The sequence below is a fragment of the Nomascus leucogenys genome, chromosome 1a, assembly GCF_006542625.1.
Source record: "Nomascus leucogenys isolate Asia chromosome 1a, Asia_NLE_v1, whole genome shotgun sequence".
Lineage (NCBI taxonomy): Eukaryota > Metazoa > Chordata > Mammalia > Primates > Hylobatidae > Nomascus > Nomascus leucogenys.
The window spans coordinates 91,296,396-91,318,823 of NC_044381.1; the positions used below are offsets into that span (position 1 = coordinate 91,296,396).

General features: G+C 35.6%; 1 protein-coding gene across 4 annotated transcripts in view; it reads left to right on the forward strand.

Moving 5' to 3' along the window:
• Positions 1–20,187, forward strand: part of ARHGAP5 (Rho GTPase activating protein 5) — an 84,208-nt gene extending 64,021 nt beyond the window's left edge. For all 4 annotated transcript variants that reach the window (XM_030813177.1, XM_030813165.1, XM_012504490.2 and 1 more), the window contains exons 4-7: positions 8,867–8,944; positions 12,499–12,630; positions 15,007–15,112; positions 16,660–20,187. In XM_030813177.1, the coding sequence (XP_030669037.1) occupies positions 8,867–8,944; positions 12,499–12,630; positions 15,007–15,112; positions 16,660–16,987 (644 nt within the window). In that variant the 3' untranslated portion in view covers positions 16,988–20,187. The remainder of the gene's footprint in view (positions 1–8,866; positions 8,945–12,498; positions 12,631–15,006; positions 15,113–16,659) is intronic.
• Positions 20,188–22,428: the final 2,241 nt, after the last annotated feature.

Genomic DNA, 22,428 nt, shown 5'->3' on the forward strand with positions numbered 1-22,428 from the left:
TGTTCCTTTCCATTTCTGCAAAAACAGCCAATTGGATTTTGATAAAAATTACATTGAATCTGTAGATCAATTTGGGTAGAAGTTGTCATTTTAAAAATATTTAGCCTTCTGGGCCAGGCGGGGTGGCTCACGCCTGTAATCCCAGCACTTTGGGAGGCCGAGGTGGGCAGATCACCTGAGGTCAGGAGTTCAAGACCAGCCTGGCCAACATGGTGAAACCCCGTCTCTACTAAAAATACAAAAATTAGCCAGACATGGTGGCAGGCGCCTGTAATCCCAGCTACTCAGGAGGCTGAGGCAGGAGAGTTCCTTGAACCCAGGAGGGGGAGGTTGCAATGAGCCAAGATCATGCCATTGCACTCCAGCTTGGGGACAAGAGTGAGGCTTCATCTCAAAAAAAAAAAAAAAAAAAAATTTCGCCTTCCAGTCCACAAACACAGGATATCTTTTATTTAGAGCTTGATCTTTAGTTTCTGTCAACACTATTTTGTCATTTTCATTGTACAAGTGTTGTACCTTCTTGGTCAAATTTATTCCTAGGTATTTTATTTTTTAGGATGCTGTTGTAAATAGAATTGTTTTTTTGATTTTATCTTCAGATTGCTCATTGCTAGAGTATAAAAATACAACTAACTTTTATGTGTTGATCTTGTAACCTGCAACTTTGCTGAATTTTGTATTAACTTCTACTAGTTTTTATTTGTTTGTGGTTTGTTTTGTTTTTGAGGCAGAGTCTCACTCTGTTGCCCAGGCTGGAGTGCAGCAGTGCAGTCTCTGCTCACTGCAACCTCCACTCCTGGGTTCAAGCAATTCTCCTGCCTCAGCTTCCCGAGTAGCTGAGATTACAGGTGGATGCCACTGCACCTGGCTAGTTTTTATATTTTTAGTAGTGATGGGGTTTCACCATGTTGGCCAGACTGGTCTCGGACTCCTGAGCTCAAGTGATCTGCCCGCCTCAGCCTCCCAAAGTGCTGGGATTACAGGCGTGAGCCACTGCACCTGGCCAACTCTACTAGTATTTTTTGCGGATTCTTTAGGATTTTCTGCGTTTAAGTCATGTCATCTGTAAATAGGGATAATTTTACTTCATTTTTTTCCAACTTGTATATTATTTATTTATTTTTCCTTGCCTAAAACTCCAGTGTAATGTTAAGCAGAAGTGGCAAAAACAGACATACTCGTTTTGTTCTTGATCTTGGGGGAAAACTGATTCTTTCACCATATTTCATCACAGCTAATAAGTATATTAGCTGTGGATTTTTCATAAATGTCCTTAATAATGTTGAAGAAGATACCTTCTATTCCTAGTTTAAGTGACTTTATCATGAAAGGGTGATGAATTTTGTCAAATGCTTTTTCCACATCAATTGAGATGATCGTATGGTTCCCCCCACCCCCTGCTGATTTATTCTATTAATGTGGCCCATCACACTAATTGTTTTCCATATTTCATACTACCCTTGCTTTCTTTGGATAAATCCTACTTGGTCATGATATATAATCTTCTTAATATTCTATTCTTAATATTCAATTAATATTGATTTGGTTTGGTAGTATTTTGTTGAAGATTTAAAAAATCTATATATGTAGGAGATATTGGCCTATAGTTTTCAGTTTGTATTTTTAATCTGGGTATGGGGCATTAGGGTAATCACATCTTCATAGGAAGTGTTTCTCTTGTTTTTAAGAAGAGTTTGAGGTCAGTTATTGTTAATACTTTTTTAAGGGTTTGGCATAATTCCTCAGTGAAAACATCTTGTATTGGGCTTTTTTGTTTTTGTGATTTTGATTACTAGATCAGTCTCATTATTTGTTTATAGAGCTGTTGAGATTTTCTGTTTTCTTCTTTAATCAGTTTTGGTAGTTGGTGTATTTCTAAAAAAGTTTATTTCATTTAACTTACCTAATTTGATGGCATACAGTTGTTCATAGTATTCTCTTGTAACCCATTTTATCTGTTATATTTCAGTAGTAATGTGTCTACTTTCATTTCTGATTTTAGTAATTGGAGTCTTCTCTTTTTTTTCCTTAGTAAATCTAGCTAAAGGTTTGTCAATTTAATCAGTCTTTCCAGAGAACCAACTTTTGGTTTTGTTTGATTCTCCCTATTGTTTTTCTACTTTCTATTTTATCTCTATATTAATTTTTATTATTTCTTTCATTCTGCTAGCCTTAGGTTTAGCTTTGTCTTCTTTTTCTAGTTCCTTAAAGTTGGAATCTTTTTAAATCAAGGTTTTTACAGATGCAGGTTTCCCTCTGAAAATCTTTTGGCTGCATCCCATAGGTTTTGGTATATTGTTCTTTTTGTTCATGTCAAAGTATTTTCTAATTTTATTTGTAATTTCTTTGTTCCATTGGCTGTTAAAGAATGTGGTGTTTGGCCGAGTGCGGTGGCCCACGCCTGTAATCCCGGCACTTTGGGAGGTGGAGGCGAGTGGATCACAAGGCCAGGAGATCGAGACCATCCTGGCTAAGACGGTGAAACTCCGTCTCTACTAAAAATACAAAATAAAAAAAATTAGCCGGGTGTGTTGGCGGGCGCCTGTAGTCCTAGCTACTTGGGAGGCTGAGGCAGGAGAATGGCGTGAACCCAGGAGGCAGATCTTGCAGTGAGCTGAGATCACACCACCGCACTCCAGCCTGGGCGACAGCACGAGATTCCGTCTCAAAAAAAAAAAAAAAAAAAGAATGTTGTTTAATTTTCACATATTTATTAATTTTTTTGTTACTTATTTCTGTTTTCATTCCCTTGTGATCAGAGAACATACTCTCTATTATTTCAGGCCTTTAAAACTTATTTAAACTTGTTTTGTGGCCTAACATATGGTGTTTCCTCCAGAATGTTACATGTGCTTTGTTTTTTTTGTTTGTTTTTTTTTTTTTTTTTTTTTTGAGACAGAGTCTGGCTCTGTCCCCAGGCTGAAGTGCAGTGGCACCATCTTGGCTTACTGCAAGCTCCGCCTCCCGGGTTCACGCCATTCTCCTCCCTCAGCCTCCCAAGTAGCTGGGACTACAGGCGCCCACCACCACGCCCTGATAATTTTTTTGTATTTTTAGTAGAGACAGGGTTTCTCTATGTTGGCCAGGATGGTCTCGAACTCCTGACCTCGTGATCCGCCCACCTCGGCCTCCCAAAGTGCTAGGATTACAGACTTGAGCCACCGTGCCCGGCCTACATGTGCATTTAAAGAGAATGTATATTGTGCATTATTAGATGGAGTGTTCTGTATGTCTGTTTGGTCTAGTCGGTTTATAGTGTTCAAAGTCTCTGTTTTCCTTGGTGATCTGTCTAGTTCTGTTCATTATTACCAAAGTGGACTATTATCGTCTCCAACTTTTATAGTTGAAATGTTTATTTCTGTCTTCAATTCTGTCAGTTTTTGCCTCATATATTTTGGACTCTTGTTAGGTGCATTTATGTTTATAATTATATCTTACTGATGGAGTCTCCCTGTTATTGATGGATAATGTCCCTCTATGCTCTTGTAACAGTTTTTGTCTTAAAGTCTATTTTTTCTGATACTAGGATAGCTACTCCCACTGTCTTATTAATTACTATTTATATGGAATGTACTTTTCTATCCTTTTAAGTTCAACATATTGTGTCTTTGGTACTGTAGTGATTGTCTTATAGACTGTGTATAGTTGGATGCTGTTTTTCCTCTTTTATCTATTCAACCAATCTCTGTCTTAATAGGAGATTTCAAATTATTTTCTTAGTCATTACCCTGCAGATTACAATTAACTATTTATAATAATTATGTTTTAATTGAAAGCACCTTAGTTTCAAAAGTGTGCAAAAACCGCTCCTTTACAGCTTCATTTCCCATCCTTGTTATTGTCAGAAATTACATCTTTACACATTTTATGCCCATTAACATATATTTGTAATTATTGTTTTATGTACTTTTAAAATCATACCAGGACAAAAAGGAGTTATAAATAAAAAATGAAATACTGCTGGCTTATGTGCTTGCCTATCTAGCTGCCATAACCTTTGTTATTTATTTTTTGTATGGCTTCAAGTTACTGTCTAGTGCCCTTTCATTTCAGCTTAGAGAACTTTCTTAACTCTTTACCATATCTTGTAGGACATGTATTCTAGTGATAAACTCTCTCAACTTCCATTTTTCTAAGAGTATCTTAGTTTCTCCTTCATTTTAGAAACAGTTTTACCAGACACAGAATTTTTGGTTTGCAGGCTTTTTTTTTTTTTTTAAGCACTTTAAATATATCATTCTACTGTCTTCCAACCTCCATGGTTTCTGAAGATCAAATAGGCTGTTAATGTTATTGAATATACCTTATATGTGACAGTTGCTTCTTTCTTGTTTTTTTATTCATTCCTCTTTTCTCCTCAGACTGGATAATCTCAACCAGTCTTTAAAAATTCACTGATTACTCCTTCTGACTGCTCCTGTCTGCTGTTAACCTCTCTGGTGAAGTTTTCTTTTCATTTAATGTACTTTTCAATTGCAGAATTTCTTTTTAGGGTCTTTTTATAATTTCTGTGTATGTATTGATATTCAGTTCGTTGAGTCATCATTCTCCTGGTTTCCTTTAGTTCTTTGTTCATGGTTTCCTTTAGATCTTTGTGATTTTTTAAAAAAACTTTTGATTTAAAGTCTTTGTCTAGTAAATGCAATGACTGGGCTTCATTGTGGACAGTTTCTCTAAATTTCTTTTTTTCCTGTAATAAACTCTACTTTCTTGTTTCTTTGTATGCCTTTTTTATTGAAAATAACGACATTTAAAAGATTATAATATGGCAACCCTGGAAATGAAATTCTTTCCCCTCACCAGGGTTTGCTTTTGCTGTGTGTTGGCTATGTTGTTTGCTTGTTTAGAGACTTCTGTAAACTATTTTTGTGAAGTCTGTATTCTTTGCCATTTGCTGCCACTGAAGTCTGTTCTATTCACTTTGCGGTGATTTGTTAGTTTCTTTAAATATCTGGAGCCAAAGGAAAAACAACACTTTCCAAGTCTTGTGGGTGAAACAAAGGCAAGTCCTTGTACTTTTCCTTCAGAGAGCCAACAGACAGGTTGAAATCCATGACCACAGTTCTTTCAGAATAAGGTTGGTATTGCTCTCTGGCACTTGTGTAACCTACACCCACAGTGCAGGCTACTGTCCTCATGATTCTCACTAATCTGGGATATAAGGGATGGTAGGTAATTTAAAGCTTTCTTCACCAAGACAACTACTGGTTGTTGTAATTTTTTAATAGATTACAGAGTTCTGCAAACATTGATTCCAACCCTTTTGGCAGCTCATTAGTCACTTTTGTTGGGAAACTGAGCCCTGGAATTCTCTTCTCCACCGCTTTTGGTGACATCACTCCCCATGGACATATTTATCAAATTTATGGATTATTTATACACCTTGCATCTCTGTTACCCTTTGTAATCTATTTTATGACTTAAATAATTATGTCACCCTGAAGGTGTAGGGGAACAGGCAGTGAAACCATAGTTTTGTATCTGTTAGCAACTCATATAAAACTTAGGGCATTCTGAAACTTCAGATATCAGTAATACTCTGGGTTACTTAAGGGGTAGTGACCTTTTCTAATGAAAGAGAAAAAAGGTACTCAATTAAAAGGCAACATTATTTTATTTTTTTATTTATTATTTTTATTGTTATTATTTGAGACAGAGACTTGCTCTTTCGCCCAGGCTGGAGTGCAGTGGCATGATCTCGGCTCACTGCAACCTCCGCCTCCCGGGTTCAAGCAATTCGCCTGCCTCAGCTTCCCAAGTAGCTGGGACTACAGGTGCCCACTACCACGCCCGGCTAATTTTTTTTGTATTTTTAGTAGAGACAGGGTTTCACTGTGTTAGCCAAGATGGTCTCAATCTCCTGACCTCGCGATCCGCTCGCCTCAGCCTCCCAAAGTGCCGGGATTTACAGGCATGAGCCACCATGCCCGGCCAAAAGGCAACATTATTTTAAATTACTAAAATTTTATATTTAGTTTGGGAATGTTGGGTTAGGTTTCTAATCCCTTTATTGCTCGGAGGTCCAGGATGGATACTTTGGGTGATTTAAGGCCACATAAAACTTGGATAATTCACAGCTGGATAATTTAGTTTATGTTTTTGTTTTTTGAAATCACTGTTAATAGTGAGTAAAGGGCAAGATTTTAGTGTGGATAGTTAAGGGCCTTATAATCTCCATTTAACAAATAATAATAAATGTTTATCACTGTGGAAGGGGTTTCCCAACCTCAACATTATGGACATTTTAGGCTATTTAATTCTTTGTTGTTAGAGGCTGTCCTGTGCATTCTAGGATGTTTAACAGCATTCCTGGCCTCTGCCTGTTAGAAAGCCTTCCTTCAATTTTGACAACCAAAAATATCTCTAGGCATTACCAAGTGTTCCTTGAGGTGCATTATGCCCCCAGCTGAGAACCACTGCACTGTGTGAAGAACCCTGGGGATGGAAAGGTACTGCTATGACTTTTACTGAGTAGTAATAGAGCTATAGATAAAGTACTACAGGAGTTCAAAGGAGGAAAAAATTGCATCTAATTGGAGATAGCAGGGAACGTGTCAATGAGGAAGAAATGTTTCAACTGGGATATATAGATATACATGGAGTAATAAGAAATTCTCTAAAAGAATACATGCACAAAGTCAGGATAAATGTTATCTAGAGAACAATGAAGTGTAGTTATTTTGAGGTAAGATTACAGGTGTGAGCTACCATGCCTGGCTTCAAATTGGGTAATTTTTATTGACTTATCTTCAAGTTCAATTATTATTATTATTTTGGTCATCTTTATATTGCTATTGAGCCCACTTGGTGAGTTGTTTCTGTCACTGTATTTCTTCGTTATAAAATTTCTATTCATTTATTTATATTTTTATTTATTTATTTATTTTTGAGAAGGAGTCTCGCTCTGTCGCCTAGTCTGGAGTGCAATAGTGTGATCTTGGCTCACTGCAACCTCTGCCTCCTGGGTTCAAGTGATTCTCCTGCCTTAGCCTCCCAAGTAACTGAGATTACAAGCGCCCACCACCACGCCTAGCTAATTTTTGTATTTTTAGTAGAGGTGGGTTTTCAACATGTTGGCCAGGCTTGTCTCAAACTCCTGACCTCAAGTGATCCACCCACCTCAGCTTCCCAAAGTGCTGGGATTACGGGCGGGAGCCACCACTCCTGGCCTAAAATTTCCATTTAGTTATTCCTTATATATTCTGTTTCTTTGCTGAAACTTCCTGTTTTTTCATGTTTCAAGTGTGTTTGTAATTGCACATTGAAGTATTTTATAATAACTGCTTTAAGGTCCTGTTCAAAAATTCCATAACTGCCACCATTGTGTTGGTGTCTGTTAAATGTCATTTATCATTCAAGTTGACATTTTTCTTGGTTTTTGATATGAGGGACTTTTGTTTTATTATTGTATCATAGACACTTTGGATATCATGTTCAGAGACTTTGGAATATTACTCAAATCTATTTTAGCAGGCCGCCTCTGACGTTGCACCAGCAGGGGAGGAGGGCTCCAAGGTGGGAGTGGAAGTTCAGACTCCCTGTTGGCTTCCATTGGCTTTCACTGATAATAGCATGGTGGGGTAGGTAGGGCATCTCTTACCTAGGATTGGTGGTGGAAGTTTAGGCTCTCGACTCAGCCTCTGCTGACACTCCAGAAAGGGTAAAGAACTCCTTTTTACTGATTGGCAGTGGTAGAAGTCTAGGATTCCAAGTTGGCCTCCACTGATAAGAGTGAGGAGGGATTCCATGCTCTGTGGCTTGAGTAAGGCAATTATAGTCAAAAAGGTTTTGTTTTGCTAGGCTGTACCTCTTCTAATCCTTTCACTAGGGAAAGTAGACTTCTTGTTGCTGTTGTTGTTGGGTTTTATCTTTCTGTTTTTGTTAGTTTTGGGTGTGGTGGTTATGGTGGTGGTGGTGGTGGTGTTTTTGCCTTTGCTCATTAGTATTTCTGGGTTGCAGGCCTCTGCAATGCCCAGTCATGATATGAGCCTCTCCCTGCCCCCTCAAAAATCAGGGAACTTACTGTCATGTCGTTCTTCAAGTTTCTAAGTCATTAGCCAGTTCGCCTTCTTCTCTCCACCGTTCACAGACTACTTATATTTGGTTTTTTTACATGTTAGGTTCAGGGTTTTTAGCTGTATTTAGTGGAATAGTAGGGAGAAATAAGTCTATTCATTTTGTCAGGAGCTGAATGTCCTAAATGGCTTAAAATAGAAAATAGTCCACTAAGAACTTACTTTTTTTAAATGCTCAAAAAATATTTTATTCTTACAAATATTTTACCACTATAAATTTGTAACTAAATTGTACATAAGATTAAGTACATTTATTTATTTATTTATTTATTTATTTTTTAATTATTATACTTTAGGTTTTAGGGTACATGTGCACAATGTGCAGGTTTGTTACATATGTATCCATGTGCCACGTTGATTTCCTGCACCCATTAACTCGTCATTTAGCATTAGGTATATCTCCTAATGCTGTCCCTCCCCCCTCCCTCAACCCCACAACACATTTATTGTTATAGATATATATTGGTTTTTTTTGTTGGTTGGTTGGGGTTTTTTTTGGGAGACAGGGTCTTGCTCTGTTGCCTTGACCTCCCTGGCTCAGGTGGGGAGCCTGAGCCTCAGCCTCCTGAGTAGCTGAGGCTACAGGTGCATGCCACCATGCCCAGCTAAGTTTTTCTTTATTATTTGTAGAGACAGACTCTCCCTGCGTTGCCCAGGCTGGGCTCACTGGGCCAAGCAGTTCTCCCACCTTGGCCTCCCAAAGCGCTGGGATTACAAACATGAGCCACTGTGCCCAGCCATGTGGATATATATGTGTTTATTAAAGTATGTATATTTCTTTATTCTCTTAGGGTTATGTACCGAAGGACTCTACCGTGTCAGCGGGAACAAAACTGACCAAGACAATATTCAAAAGCAGTTTGATCAAGGTAAGAAGATAATTATGTGAAATAAAAATTGTTGTTTTATGTTTTCCTTGTTAGGATTCATGGTGAGAGGATTGATTTTCATTTGAAAACTTCCTAAGGATATGGATGTTGAGGAGAGAGGGTTTCAAAGTGGGATTAGAAGCACTAAGTAGAATAGATACCACAGTAAAGGTACAAAACAGCTAGGGAAAGTCTATTTTCTTTACATTAGCAAGGAAGTCACTGATTACTTTTAGAGCCTTTGAATTAAGGGGCCTCGGTACTAGGGATTTATAAGAGGAAATAGATGATAAGAAACTTTTAAAATACAATTGCAGTAGAAGAAAAGATTGAAAACGCAATTGAGTCAAGAAAATACAATATTGTGTATATTTTTAATGTAAGTATGAAGACAGAAGAGGATTTAGCAAATAAGAAAGGAGGTACTAGAAAAGCAGGCATTCAGTATTGAAGCAAAGTCCATCAGACCTGGAAGGAATGGAATGCAGTACAATAAATTTTGTTTTTGAAATAACAAGAAACTGTCTCTTACCCTAAGACTGAAGGGAATACTATACAATATTTTGATGTCAGATTAGATATTTTATGGCACATATACTCAGAGTTTCTTCCCAAATTTCGTATTCCTAATACATTAAACTATCTCACAAATAAAAGACTGTGACTGAACCTATATAAATCCATCACCAGATTTAGAAAAGCAGTAATTTGACTTATGATTGATCGACAGCCATTAGGAGTAAAAAAAGCCGAATTTTCTACTCATATTCAGTAAATTCTATATGCGATTAAAGATTTAAATGTAAAAAATGAAAACCATAAGTACTAGGGAGAAAAATGAGTGAATATTTTTATAGTCTTAGAGTAAAGAAAAGCCCAAACTTGATATGAAATCTAGAAAGCATGAACACAAGTTGATAGACTGGACTATGTACATGCTAAAATTTTACAAAAATGTAAAAATTCTGTATGACATATGGCTAAAACAGGGTGTGACATACCTAGCTTAAGTAATTCGCATCAGAAGAGAGCAACCAATAAATACATGAAAATATGCTTAGCCTCTATTAATGATAACAAAGGATTATATTTATTTGTTTTATTTGAATGAAAAGAATTGTTAGTAGAGAGTAAGTAAACATGTATCTTGTACACTGTTGGTTGTAGGTGCCTTTTGAGAGGCAGTTTGTGAATATCAGGATTCAGATAGCTTTGCTAGAGAAATTCCACTTCTAGGAATTTGTTACAGAAGTCTTTGCATAAGCATGCCAAGATATACTTACAAGGCTCTTCCTTGCAGTATTGTAAGTTTTTTTTAAAAGGGGTGTTGGGGGGATACCACTCAGGTCTAATAAGTAGAATGAATACTAATACTAAGAAGCCAGGTAAAATAAAGATTTTATGCCTGTTGAAATGGCAGAACATCAGTTGTTGAGTGGTGTGTGTGTGTGTGACTGTGTGTATACAAAAACACACCTTGTTGGCCAAAGAGTATCGTATAGTCTAGTATCCCATTTTTAAAAAATATTGGCCAATCACAGTGGCTCACACCTGTAATCCTAGCACTTTGGGAGGCCAAGGTGGACGAATTGCCTGAGCTCAGGAGTTCGAGACCAGCCTGGGCAACACAGTGAAACCCCATCTGTACTAAAATGCAAAAAATTAGCCGGACATGGTGGTGCATGCCCGTAATCCCAGCTACTTGGGAGGCTGAGGCGGGAGCATCACTTGAACCCAGGAGGGGGAGGTTGCAGTGAGCTGAGATCATACCACTGCACTCCAGCCTGGGTGACAGAGCGAGACTGCATCTCAAAAAAAAAGAAAGAAATATATATATATATATATATATTTCTATATATATATTTCTATATATATATTTTTATATATATATATAGTGTTTAAAAAACTGTTTAGGCAATGGTATTAAATTGGTAGAATTTCACTTCCAGTAATGAACGCATGGTTATAGTTAATACCAAGGCTCTTGAGTTTGAGTTTCTTGTTTTGTTTTCTGGTCCTACCACCACTGCCACTATTTTTGTGCCTCTGGCAAGTTAATCTTTCTAAATCTCAATTTCTTCATGTCTAGTATGGGAGTGATGAGAGTAACTATAAGGATAATGGGATAATGCATATGAAGAGTTTTCTGTCTGAGCACCATATTAAATGTTCATTGGGTAGCTATTATTACAAAGAATGTAGCCTAAGGAAATAAGCTTGTATGTATTAAAGCATAGCGTCATATCATTTTCATATTATTGTAATATATTTAAATGAAATCTAAATGTTCAGTAATAGAATATTATGTAAATTGTGTAATCTAAGGAAATATTTCACAGCCGTTAACATTGTTTATGTAGGGCAAAATGTTAACAATTGATTTGGCAATTTTTTTAATGAGCAGAGAAAGGCCGAAAGGAAACATGCTAAACTGTAAACAATGCTTCTCTCTAGGTGATGGGGAAATTTTTTTTCTTTTTGCTGGCCTATTTTTTATATTAAAGTGATTTACTGATAGCAAATTAACCTTATGATATACCTTTAGTATGTTCCATTCTTGATTTTTTTAGTCGGAACTTCACCAACTACTTAAATTTAAACTGTTTTACATACAATTTTGAACTGTAAGCTTAAAAGGTCCAAATTAGAATTTATACAAATTGAGTATCCCTTATTCAAAATTCTTGGGGCCCAAAAGTATTTTGGATTTCAGATTTTTTTCAAATTTTGGAGTATGTGGATTTTACTTAGCAGTTATCCCAGATACGAAATGTTCCAGTGAACAAGTTTCAGATCAACCTGTATGCATATTTCTTTTTTCTTTCTAGTTATTTATGGCCTCTTTTTTTTTTTTTCCTCCTCCAAAGAAACAGGGTCTCACTATGTTGCCCAGGCTGGACTTAAACTCCTGGGCTCTCACCTTAGTTTCCTGAGTAGCTGGGACTACAGGTACGCACCACCTCACCTGCCTCTCGTGGCCTCTTTTAAATAGCTGTATAAACAGCAACAACAAAAAGATAGGTATTAGTAAAGTTCCTCAATATACTAATAAGCCTAACAGCATTTTTTTATTATAACAGAAAAGGCTTATTGCTTGATTGTCTTTTCCCTGATCTATGTAGTTTGTCAGCCTAAAAAGAAAAGTGGGGCCGGGCGCCATGGCTCACGCCTGTAATTTCAGCGCTTTGGGAGGCTGAGGCAGGTGGATCACCTGAGGTCAGGAGTTCGAGACCAGCCTGGCCAACATGGTGAAACCCCGTGTCTACTAAAAATATAAAAAATTAGCCGGGCGTGGTGACAGTCACCTATAATCCCAGCTACTCGGGAGGCTGAGGCAAGAAAATGGCTTGAACCCGGGAGGTGGAGGTTGCAGTGAGGTGAGATTGCGCCACTGTACTGCAACCGGAGCAACAAAAGTGAAACTCAGTCTCAAAAAAAAAAAAGAAAAGTGGCCCAAGACTTAAAGTTATCTTTTGATCTAAAAGTAACCATTTAGCTTACTTCTATAATAAAGTTTTATTATATAATTTAAAATGTTAATTTTTGTCTTGTAGATCATAATATCAATCTAGTGTCAATGGAAGTAACAGTAAATGCTGTAGCTGGAGCCCTTAAAGCTTTCTTTGCAGATCTGCCAGATCCTTTAATTCCATATTCTCTTCATCCGGAACTATTGGAAGCAGCAAGTAAGTATAAACCTCCTTTTTATGAGAGGGATGATAATGGCTGTTTTTGGATATCGATTGCTAAGTGTTAAAATCATCATGTACTAGAATATGTAGCTAATAAAAATTAACTATAACTCTATTTCTTAAAGGTATTTTCCTCTAAATTAAAATCAGAATCCCTGGAGATGGCCTCCAGGAATATTCTGTTCTAGCTAAGCCCCCTAGATGACTTAAATGCTCCTAGAAATTAGAAGATCATTGTACTAGAAGTTTGAGGTTTGTGTTTTTAATTCAAACTTAAGGGCATTGTAAGAAAATTAAATAAATTCTTCAAATTGTAAGTCAAAGAAATTTACTTTGGCCTTGTCTTACCTGTTTTATGTTGCTATAACAGAATACCACAGACTGCATAATTTATAAAGTAATTTATTTCTTACAGTTCTAGAGGCTGGTAAGTTCAGGGTCAAGGAGGCCTCATCAGGTGAGGGCCTTTTTGCAAAGTCATTCCATGCTCGAAGGTGGAAGGGCAAGAGAGCACACTCAGAGAGTAAGAGACAGGAAGGGGGCTGAACTTACTCTTTTATCAGGAACTCATTCCCAAAGTAGCTAACTCACTTCAGAGATAACAGCGTTAATCTGTTCATGAGGACAAAACCCTCATGATATAGTCACCTCTTAAAGATCCCACCTCTCAACACTGTTGCCTTGGGGATTAAGTTCCCCACACAGGAACTTTGGGGGAAACATTCAAACCATAGCAGACCATGTGTTGTAAGTCATTTTGGGAAAGAACATGATATTTATTTAGTATTTATTCCTACTTTGGCATCTTTCATTCAGATGTTTCCACTAAACAGATATTCGTTTATCTGGAAAATGAGAACTAAAGTCTGTTTGGGCATCAGTTTCATCCACATGATTTCTCAGTGACAAAAAATTAACATAGTTGCTAAATACTTCTCTCTACTATTTCCTTTTGGTTGCAAGTCTTCAGGTTATTTTAGGTGAGACTACTTCGTATTGTTCTAAGTTCTCAGTGATTTTTTTAATTCAGTATATTGTCACAAGGTATAGTTGCCTTATACATACTCTCAGTTAAAGTGGGAAAATGGTTTAATTGATAGCTTAGATGTTCTTATCTATTGACCATTAATAGGAACCTCAGAACTTTCCTACTTAGGAAATTTTTGAGGACTGATTTAGAAGTAATGTGTAACAAATGAAATTTTGTTAGTAATTGGTTATGCTACCATAATGATGTGGTGTGCACACTGGTCTCCAAAATAAGGAAGAGGTGGAAAGCACCCTCTATCTCATTTATTTCAGGGCCACATTTTAGTTACTCTGTTTCATAATTGCATAGATTTGGAGAGTAAATTAATACTTAAACTGCCTGTAAAGGAAAATCTTTGATAAGCAAAATGGATTACAAGTAACTGTAGTATAGGCAAATCTATAGCCCGAGGGCCATAGTTAGGCTATTGCCAGTTTTTGGCAGACTTTTAAGCCGAGAGTCGTTTTTACACCAAGAAAAAAGAGAATTTCATGACACATTAAAATTACATGAAATTCAAATTTCAGAAGTTTTATTGGAGTATAGCCACTCCTGTTTGTTACATGTTGTCTGTTACTGCTTTTGTGCTACAACACAGGGTTGAGTAAGTGTGCCCACAAAGCCTAAAATAGTTACTCTGTAGCATAAATGTTAAAAGCCTGACAGATTTATAAGTAATTAGTTAATTATAAATCAGTATCTAGTTACATAAATTGCTAATGTACCATTTCCCATTTTGTCAATGCTGAGTCACTTTGGTCTTCAGTGATTAGCTTTCCTTATAAAAAGGCTACAGTAATAAATGATAACATTAATAGAAATAGATAATGTTAGTTGAAGTGATTTCTTAATTTACATAATTTAGCAGGTTCTTTTGAACAGGGCTTTCCAACCCCTAGGCCACACAGCCTGGCTTGTTAGGAACTAGGCCGCACAGCAGAAGGTGAGCAGTTGGATAAGGGAAGCTGAGCTCCGCCTTCTGTCAGATCAGGTGCGGCATTAGATTCTCCTAGGAGTGGGAACCCTATTGTGAACTGCGCATGCTGGGGATCTAGGTTGTGCACATCTTACGAGAATCTAATGATAAATGTAATGCACTTGAATCATCCTGAAACCATCCCCCCACCTGTCCGCGGAAAAACTGCCTTCCACAAAACTGGTCCCTGGTGCCAAAAAGGCTGGGGACTGCTGCTTTAGAACATTTTCTTTGATTTTGTTTACCTATCCTAATATGCTTTAAATACATTCTTGATTGTTACAGTAAATATAGCAGGAAGCTTTATCAAATATTTTTAAATGTGTAAGTTTTACACAAATTCTTCACTGTTTTAATTTTACAGAAATCTCGGATAAAACAGAACGTCTTCATGCCTTGAAAGAAATTGTTAAGAAATTTCATCCTGTAAACTATGATGTGTTCAGATACGTGATAACACATCTAAACAGGTATTTTTATTTTTTTAGGGTTTTTTGGCAAATAAAATGCACTACACATTTCAAACATGTAAATTTTATAAATTGGATAATTATCAGATAGAAAAGGGGACTCAGACTAAACATACAGTTGAATTTTGGTTTTCTAATTTATATCTAAAAAGATATGTGATTAGTTTTGTAATGTAATTATTATATAAATAGTAAGTGTGGTAAGTATATTTTCTTTTTTACCACATTCTCTGTAAAATCTTAGAATTTTAGATATGAAATGACACTTAGATAATTAACCAGATTGACCTATTTGGAGTTGGAACAGTATTTGGTTTGAAAAATTACTAGTTCTGTGACCTTGGGTAAATGACTTATTCTTGCTAAGTCTTGATTGTCTCAACTATAAACATGAAAATAACAACACTTCACAAAATTGTTCTGAGGACTGAATGGAACTATTAGTATGTGTATTAATTTTTTCAAAAGTCTCCTCATAATATTTTCTACTGGCATTTTAATGAACTGTATGTTGTTTTTGTTTTATTTTTAACTAATAGTATCAACACCCAAACCAAGTACATTTCAGTTGGTACCTCCTAAAAGAGGATTGACCGATGTTTAAAGTTTACTTTTTACTAGCAATGTGGTATAAAATTGTATTAACATTTCTTACAACCTTTCCATGAGAAAATACCACGGAAACATGGTGAAACCCCATCTCCACTAAAAATACAAAAATTAGCTGGGCATGGTATGAGCATCTGTAATCCTAGCTACTCAGGAGGCTTGGGGCGGGAGAATTGCTTGAGCCCGGGAGGTGGAGGTTGCAATGAGCCGAGATCGTGCCATTGCACTCCAGCCTGGCCAACAGAGCAAGACTTTGTCTCAAAAAAAAAAAAAAATAAAATAAAGATTGTTTTGTTTTATGGAATGCTAGCAACCAGGTTTTTTTTATCTTTGGTTTTTTATCTCTGGTTTATCTTTTCGTCCCTCACAGTAGTCAAAGAAGTTACATATACAATTAGAATTTGTTGTTTCTGTTGCCAGAAACTCAATACAATTTGTCACATCAGGAAAGGTTTTTTGTTGTTGTTGTTGCTGTTTTTGAGACGGAGTTTCACTTCGCTCTTGTCGCCCAGGCTGGAGTGCAATGGCGGGATCTCAGCTCACCACAAACCTCCGCCTCCCAGGTTCAAGTGATTCTCCTGCCTCAGCCTCCCAAGTAGCTGGAATTACAGGCTTTGTCACTACGCCTGGCTAATCTTGTATTTTTAGTAGAGATGGGGTTTCTGCATGTTGGTCCTGCTGGTCTCGAACTCCCGACCTCAGGTGATCCGCCTGCCTCAGCCTCCCAAAGTGCTGGGATTACAGGCGTGAGCCACTGCACCTGGCCCAGGAAAACTTTTTTACATACAAATTAAAGATGGTTCTTTATGCAAATTTTTAAACCCCAGGTTTGAAGTAGGTTAAAAGGTAACATTAAATCTGAGATCATTTCTAGCTCTGGAATTCTGTGATTGTAACGAGTTTTAATTTCTAAATGTTTTTTCCTTTCATAATTTCAGGGTTAGTCAGCAAAATAAAATCAACCTAATGACAGCAGACAACTTATCCATCTGTTTTTGGCCAACCTTGATGAGACCTGATTTTGAAAATCGAGAGTTTCTGTCTACTACTAAGATTCATCAATCTGTTGTTGAAACATTCATTCAGCAGTGTCAGTTTTTCTTTTACAATGGAGAAATTGTAGAAACGACAAACATTGTGGCTCCTCCACCACCTTCAAACCCAGGACAGTTGGTGGAACCAATGGTACCACTTCAGTTGCCGCCACCATTGCAACCTCAGCTGATACAACCACAATTACAAACGGATCCTCTTGGTATTATATGAGTAGGAAGTGATTGCAAACAGGCTGGATTTGGACAAAAAGCAAATCTAGACATGCATGTTTCAGGGTTCAGTAGTATACTTCATGTTTCATACAGATAATTCACATTCAAAATTACATTTTCTCTTTGAACTAGATGGTATTCCTTATTCACTTACATTACAAATCTAAGACCATGTGATAAGCATGACTGGAGAGGTTTAATTTTTATAAACAAAAATAGCTATAAAGTACAAAGCTGCTGCTGCATGCAACCTTATTGCAATCAGTATATCATTCCTGTGGCAATTTCTGTCACATTATATTGTGAATAAAATTTTTCTATAGAAATTAAATGATTTAAAAACTCACCTATATGAAACATTTAATGCTTTTCAGCCTGCTTTCTGGCTGATTTTGTTATTTGATTGCTAATTTGGGCAACTTAATTTACATTCTGGCAGTCAGTGTAGATAACTAAAAGCCCAGTTAAGTATTTTATTCAGGCTACTGAGGCCATGCTTGGGATGTTGTTTGAAAGAAAGAAAAAATACACTTGACATATTTCACATTTCTGTACCTTCATCTTTACTTCCAAGTAAACCTGTGGATGATTTGATGAGGGATAAATGAACCTATTTCTTTTACACACATACCAAGGACATGCTTGTGGCTAAAGTGAGTTGATAATGTTGTGCAAAGGATAGTTGTCACCAACTCATTTCTTTATGGTCCATAATGAAATAAAAATTTTGTATACTGTTAATTCTGTAAACAGATGCATGTTCAAAAGATCTATGATGGTCTTGTAATCTTAATCTAATATATTTTAGATATTTTAATTTTTTCCCTCTTGGGGAACACATTTAGTATAGTGTAGAGAATACTTCATGACATTTTCATATAAGGTTATATAACTTTTCATACATAAACATGAAATTTGTTGTAGAAAATTCTTTAAACCAAACATTTAATTCTAGGACTTCAATTTAATTTGTTCCTTGAATCTATTTTTATGTGGCCCTTAAAAAATATCCAAAAAACCCATTGCTAATATAGCAATAAAAATACTTTGGGTACTGACAGACTCTTTGGAGTGTTTATATTACAAATTTGTATTCATGTTCTTTTCTGTGATGTGTTGTACTAAAATCCAAAATGGCTTTTGCACCATTTTTAAGCCAATTTTTTCCTTTGATGTTGGTACCAGAATTACTATAAATGACTGCTGCTTTTGGGGGTAAACATTTTGTTAGTGAAGATAAAACCAGAACACTAAATTATGGATAAAATTTTCAGAATAGGTGGCACAGATAAATTTCACTAGGTTATATTTTGTGTAGTAAAAAAAAAAAAATTCTTTGGTCAATGTTATCTTAATTCATACTACAATTTTAAGATTATCTTATATGTATTATAGTAAATAGATGATTTTCAGATTCAAGGCTCCTAAGAGTTTGATTTGCTCTGTTTTTTCCTAAAATAAATATTGTCTGTCCCAGCTGTTAAGTTCTAGGTATTGTACTTCCAATTTTAACTTCAGAACCAAGATGTTGGCATGAACCAGGCTGCTGTTGAAGTACATGTATATTATAAATTATCTTATTTGTGTTATATTCTTACATGTTATCTTTTCTAAGAAAACAAAGTCCCTATTATTCCTATTGCAAAGCACACAGGAATTAAGAAAGTACAGTAATTTTTAAAAAAAAAAATCCGGTAAATGTAGTATTCTTAACCTGTTCTATATTACTTATACCTATTGTCTATATAGCTTTAATTTATAGTTGTCAGTTTAACTATTGGCATGTCTGGCAAAGAAAAATTAAACTTTAAGAGTTTTATAAACTGTTTCTAGGTTGCTAAAGAATTTATTTTTCTACTATATATGGTATAGACAAAGCATCAAACTATGTACAGGAAAAAAGCCTGACTATTTCTATTGGAAGTAGGCTGAAAAGAGAATTTTCAAAACTGTTCGTGTCTTCAGTTCATTCTGTCATAACTTTGCTATTGTAATATGTGAATACCAGTTTATTTAAGCTATTCTCTTTTATACTGTATTAATTTAATGTTCATCTGCATTTAGTACCATTTTTGTTATTAAAACTGGCATTTACCATTTTTCACATTAACCCACCTTGCACCTTCCCCCAAACTTATCTCCACTTTTCTATGCATTCTATCATTGATTTGACACACTTCGTAGTGAGTCATTTAAATACTCTACATTTGGTTCAATTAACCAGTAGGTTACAGTTACTGAAAATTAAAGTACAGTTTAAAGCTCAGTCTGTTACACTGAATTGATTGTGTTTGTTTTTGCCAAGGGTTTAGATATGTTTTTAAATATTAGAAACATCTAAGAACAGAATAACATAATTAAACTTTTTTCTGGTAAGTTACTGGAAGGTTTCACTGTTTAGGGACCTATCATATGAGACTTCTTAAAGGATTAAAAGAATAGGAGGATAGTCTCATAATTGTGAGTAAACATCAAGGCATTATATTTTACAATACTAAATAAAATTTCATCTACACACATGTTGCCATTGTTTCATTTAAGGTTCAGTGCTTATAGTTAACTACAATATTGGACCTAACAGGATCTAGATTAGGAATATGAAGAAGCATAGTGGTACTCTGTTTCACACTTTCAGTAGATTTATTAGAAGTCAAATTCTATTCAACAGACACTTATTAGGATATACAACTAATTTAAGAATAAAATTCCAGGCACAATATATTTTTTTTAAATGGTATTTGTTAGTAGTGCTTCTTCCCTTTAACATTTACAGTGTAAATACTGCAGGTAACCGCAATCTAAGTTAGCCAAAAAGCAGCTTTTTTTCCCATACTGTATGTAAATAATGTAGACCTGGGTTTTTTTGTTTGTTTGGGTTTTTTTTTTTTTTTTTTTTTTTGAGGTACTGGAATCTAATTAATATCTCTTAGGTATAAAAAGGGAACAATTGGAATGAGAATTTAGGCCTTAGCTTCCATGGTGATTTTTAGTTTTTTATACAATAATAATTGTGATGCTATTTGTCAACTGGATATAAATATATATATAATTTTAAAAAGTCAAAAGTGCTTTTGTTTCTTTGTTTAATGTAATTTTTGTGCTTCACCCACAGGATGCTGCAGTAAATTAAATATCAGTGAAGCTTCCGATGTATAAAGAATGCTATGAATAAAACATTAAGAAGCTGTGTAATTTTAAGTTACAGTTGCCTCTATTTTTACCACTTCATTGGTAAAAATTAGCTAATTTTTTCAAGTGAAATATGAAAAATAAAAATATAAATTTATCAATATGATGGAAATTTTATTAAGGAGATGTATTATTGAGTTTTCACTGTACCTGGAAGGGAGATTCAAAATTTTTTCTGGGGATGTATATAGGTGAAAATTTGATTTTTTAAATTATCAGGAAAACAAGATAATGCACGGATTTCTAAGACTAAGATCTTACCTGGATGTGATTTTTGAGCTGTGGCTAGACATTCTTTAGAGCCACTGGAAATATTTTGAAAACTATTCTAGTTCTAGCAGAGCTGCTAATATTAACGAATATATTTACGTCTTCATGGTTTGTGACTATTAGGCCAAATTTTGTGGTATATGTTGTCAGTCTGGATCTGGTGAGGTCTGTTCGACATGAATCTGTGTTATCTTGAATTTAGTAGTTTCAAGGTACTTAAATTCTTGGACTTAACAGTTTCTAATTTGTTTCAATACATATGGGACATGATTTTTGTACTGTATTAGAACTCTTGGAATTTCTTTGCCTTTTCAGTTTATCAAATACCTGAAAGTAAAATTTTCTAAGATTTAATAAGGGAAGATACTATTCAAATCATTTTCTTAGGATAGCATCTTTACATATGAGGATTGTACAAGCATTAATCTCATATTCCAACACCCAGTTACTTGATGTGATTCAAGTACCCTGATCTTTTTAAAGCAGTTAAAATCTAATTAGTTAACTTTGGGAGTCTTCACTATTCAATTGATCCTCATCATTGTCCTATTTGCATGACTCCATTTTTTCCTCCACTATATGAGTTTTCTTTCTCAGGGGCAGAGGAGTGGGGAGAGTCACAGAATCTCATATTCACATCTTAATTAAATTGTGTGAAATTAGTCTTTTGTGAAAATTCTGTAGGCAGAATGATTTTAAAAAGCTAACCAATGATAATTAGCATTTTAGTTAATACTAAATGCATAAAATTATGACCCTTGAAATTAATTTGGTGCTGGCAGTTCTGGTTTAGTCATTTTTACCAGTAGTTAGTAGTATTAAGACCTGCAGTATATGCACTTTTTGAGTAGCTGTCAAAGAATTGTATTTGAGAAACAACTTGTTTATTCTCACAATTCAGATTTTCTATTCAGTTTTGTCTCGAATAGTAAAAGTTATTGTGAACAATTTAATAATGGCCCTCCTGTTCTAGTTTGCCTAATATTTTAGTTAAGATTTAGTGTTTTAACCTGTTTTTTTCAAGTTTATTTTTTGTATTAGATTTTATTTGAATAAGTTATGTGGGTTTAGTAATTGACTTATTTATTCATTGCTTCACTAATTCATCCAGATTAGTTTAAGTGTGTATATGTATTTGCTCACCAGATCATTTTCTTGGGACCTTGAACTGTGAATGTTTTGTCCTAACCATTTAATACTTTCTAGGTACTTGCTGCAAGTTCTTGAACTATTTTACCAGCTTTAACTTTGGGGCTCTTAGTTTCTTTTCTCCAGATTCTTGTTATTTTATTTTATCCAAATAAATATTTAGGTGTTCTAAGAAGTAGACTTCTGTTTAATTCCCTAAAATAAGTAAAATCAGAAGCTGTACACACTATCATACTGTTATTATCTGTGTAGGACTTGGATTATTTATAAATGTAGGTGAAAGGATAAATACCTATCTGAGAGAATATAGTCTTTAGATATCCTTCTTGGAAATTTGACTTCGAGATTTTTCATTTTTTGGCAGTCACAGGCATAGCTGCTGAATGTCTTTTGGTCTGTAATATTTGAAGTGAGAGAAACATGACCAGCAATGTACTTTTAAAATACAAACTAAAGCCAGGCATGGTGGCTCCTGCCTGTAATCCCAGCACTTTGGGAGGCTGAGGCAGGCACATTGCTTGAGGTCAGGAGTTCGAGACCATTCTGCCAATATGGCAAAACCATGTCTACTAAAAGTACAAAATTTAGCCGGGCATGGTGGTAGGCGCCTGTAGCTCCAGCTACCCAGGAGGCTGAGGCATGAGAATTGCTTGAACCTCGGGAGGTGGAGGTTGCAGTGAACCACAATCAAGCCACTGCATTCCAGCCTGGGAGACAAAGGGAGACCCTGCTCTAAAAACATAAATACAAACTAAAATGTTATATCTAGTACTTTAATTACAAAATGACTGTTGTGTATCTTAGAATCCATTTAGATTATTTTTATGGAGT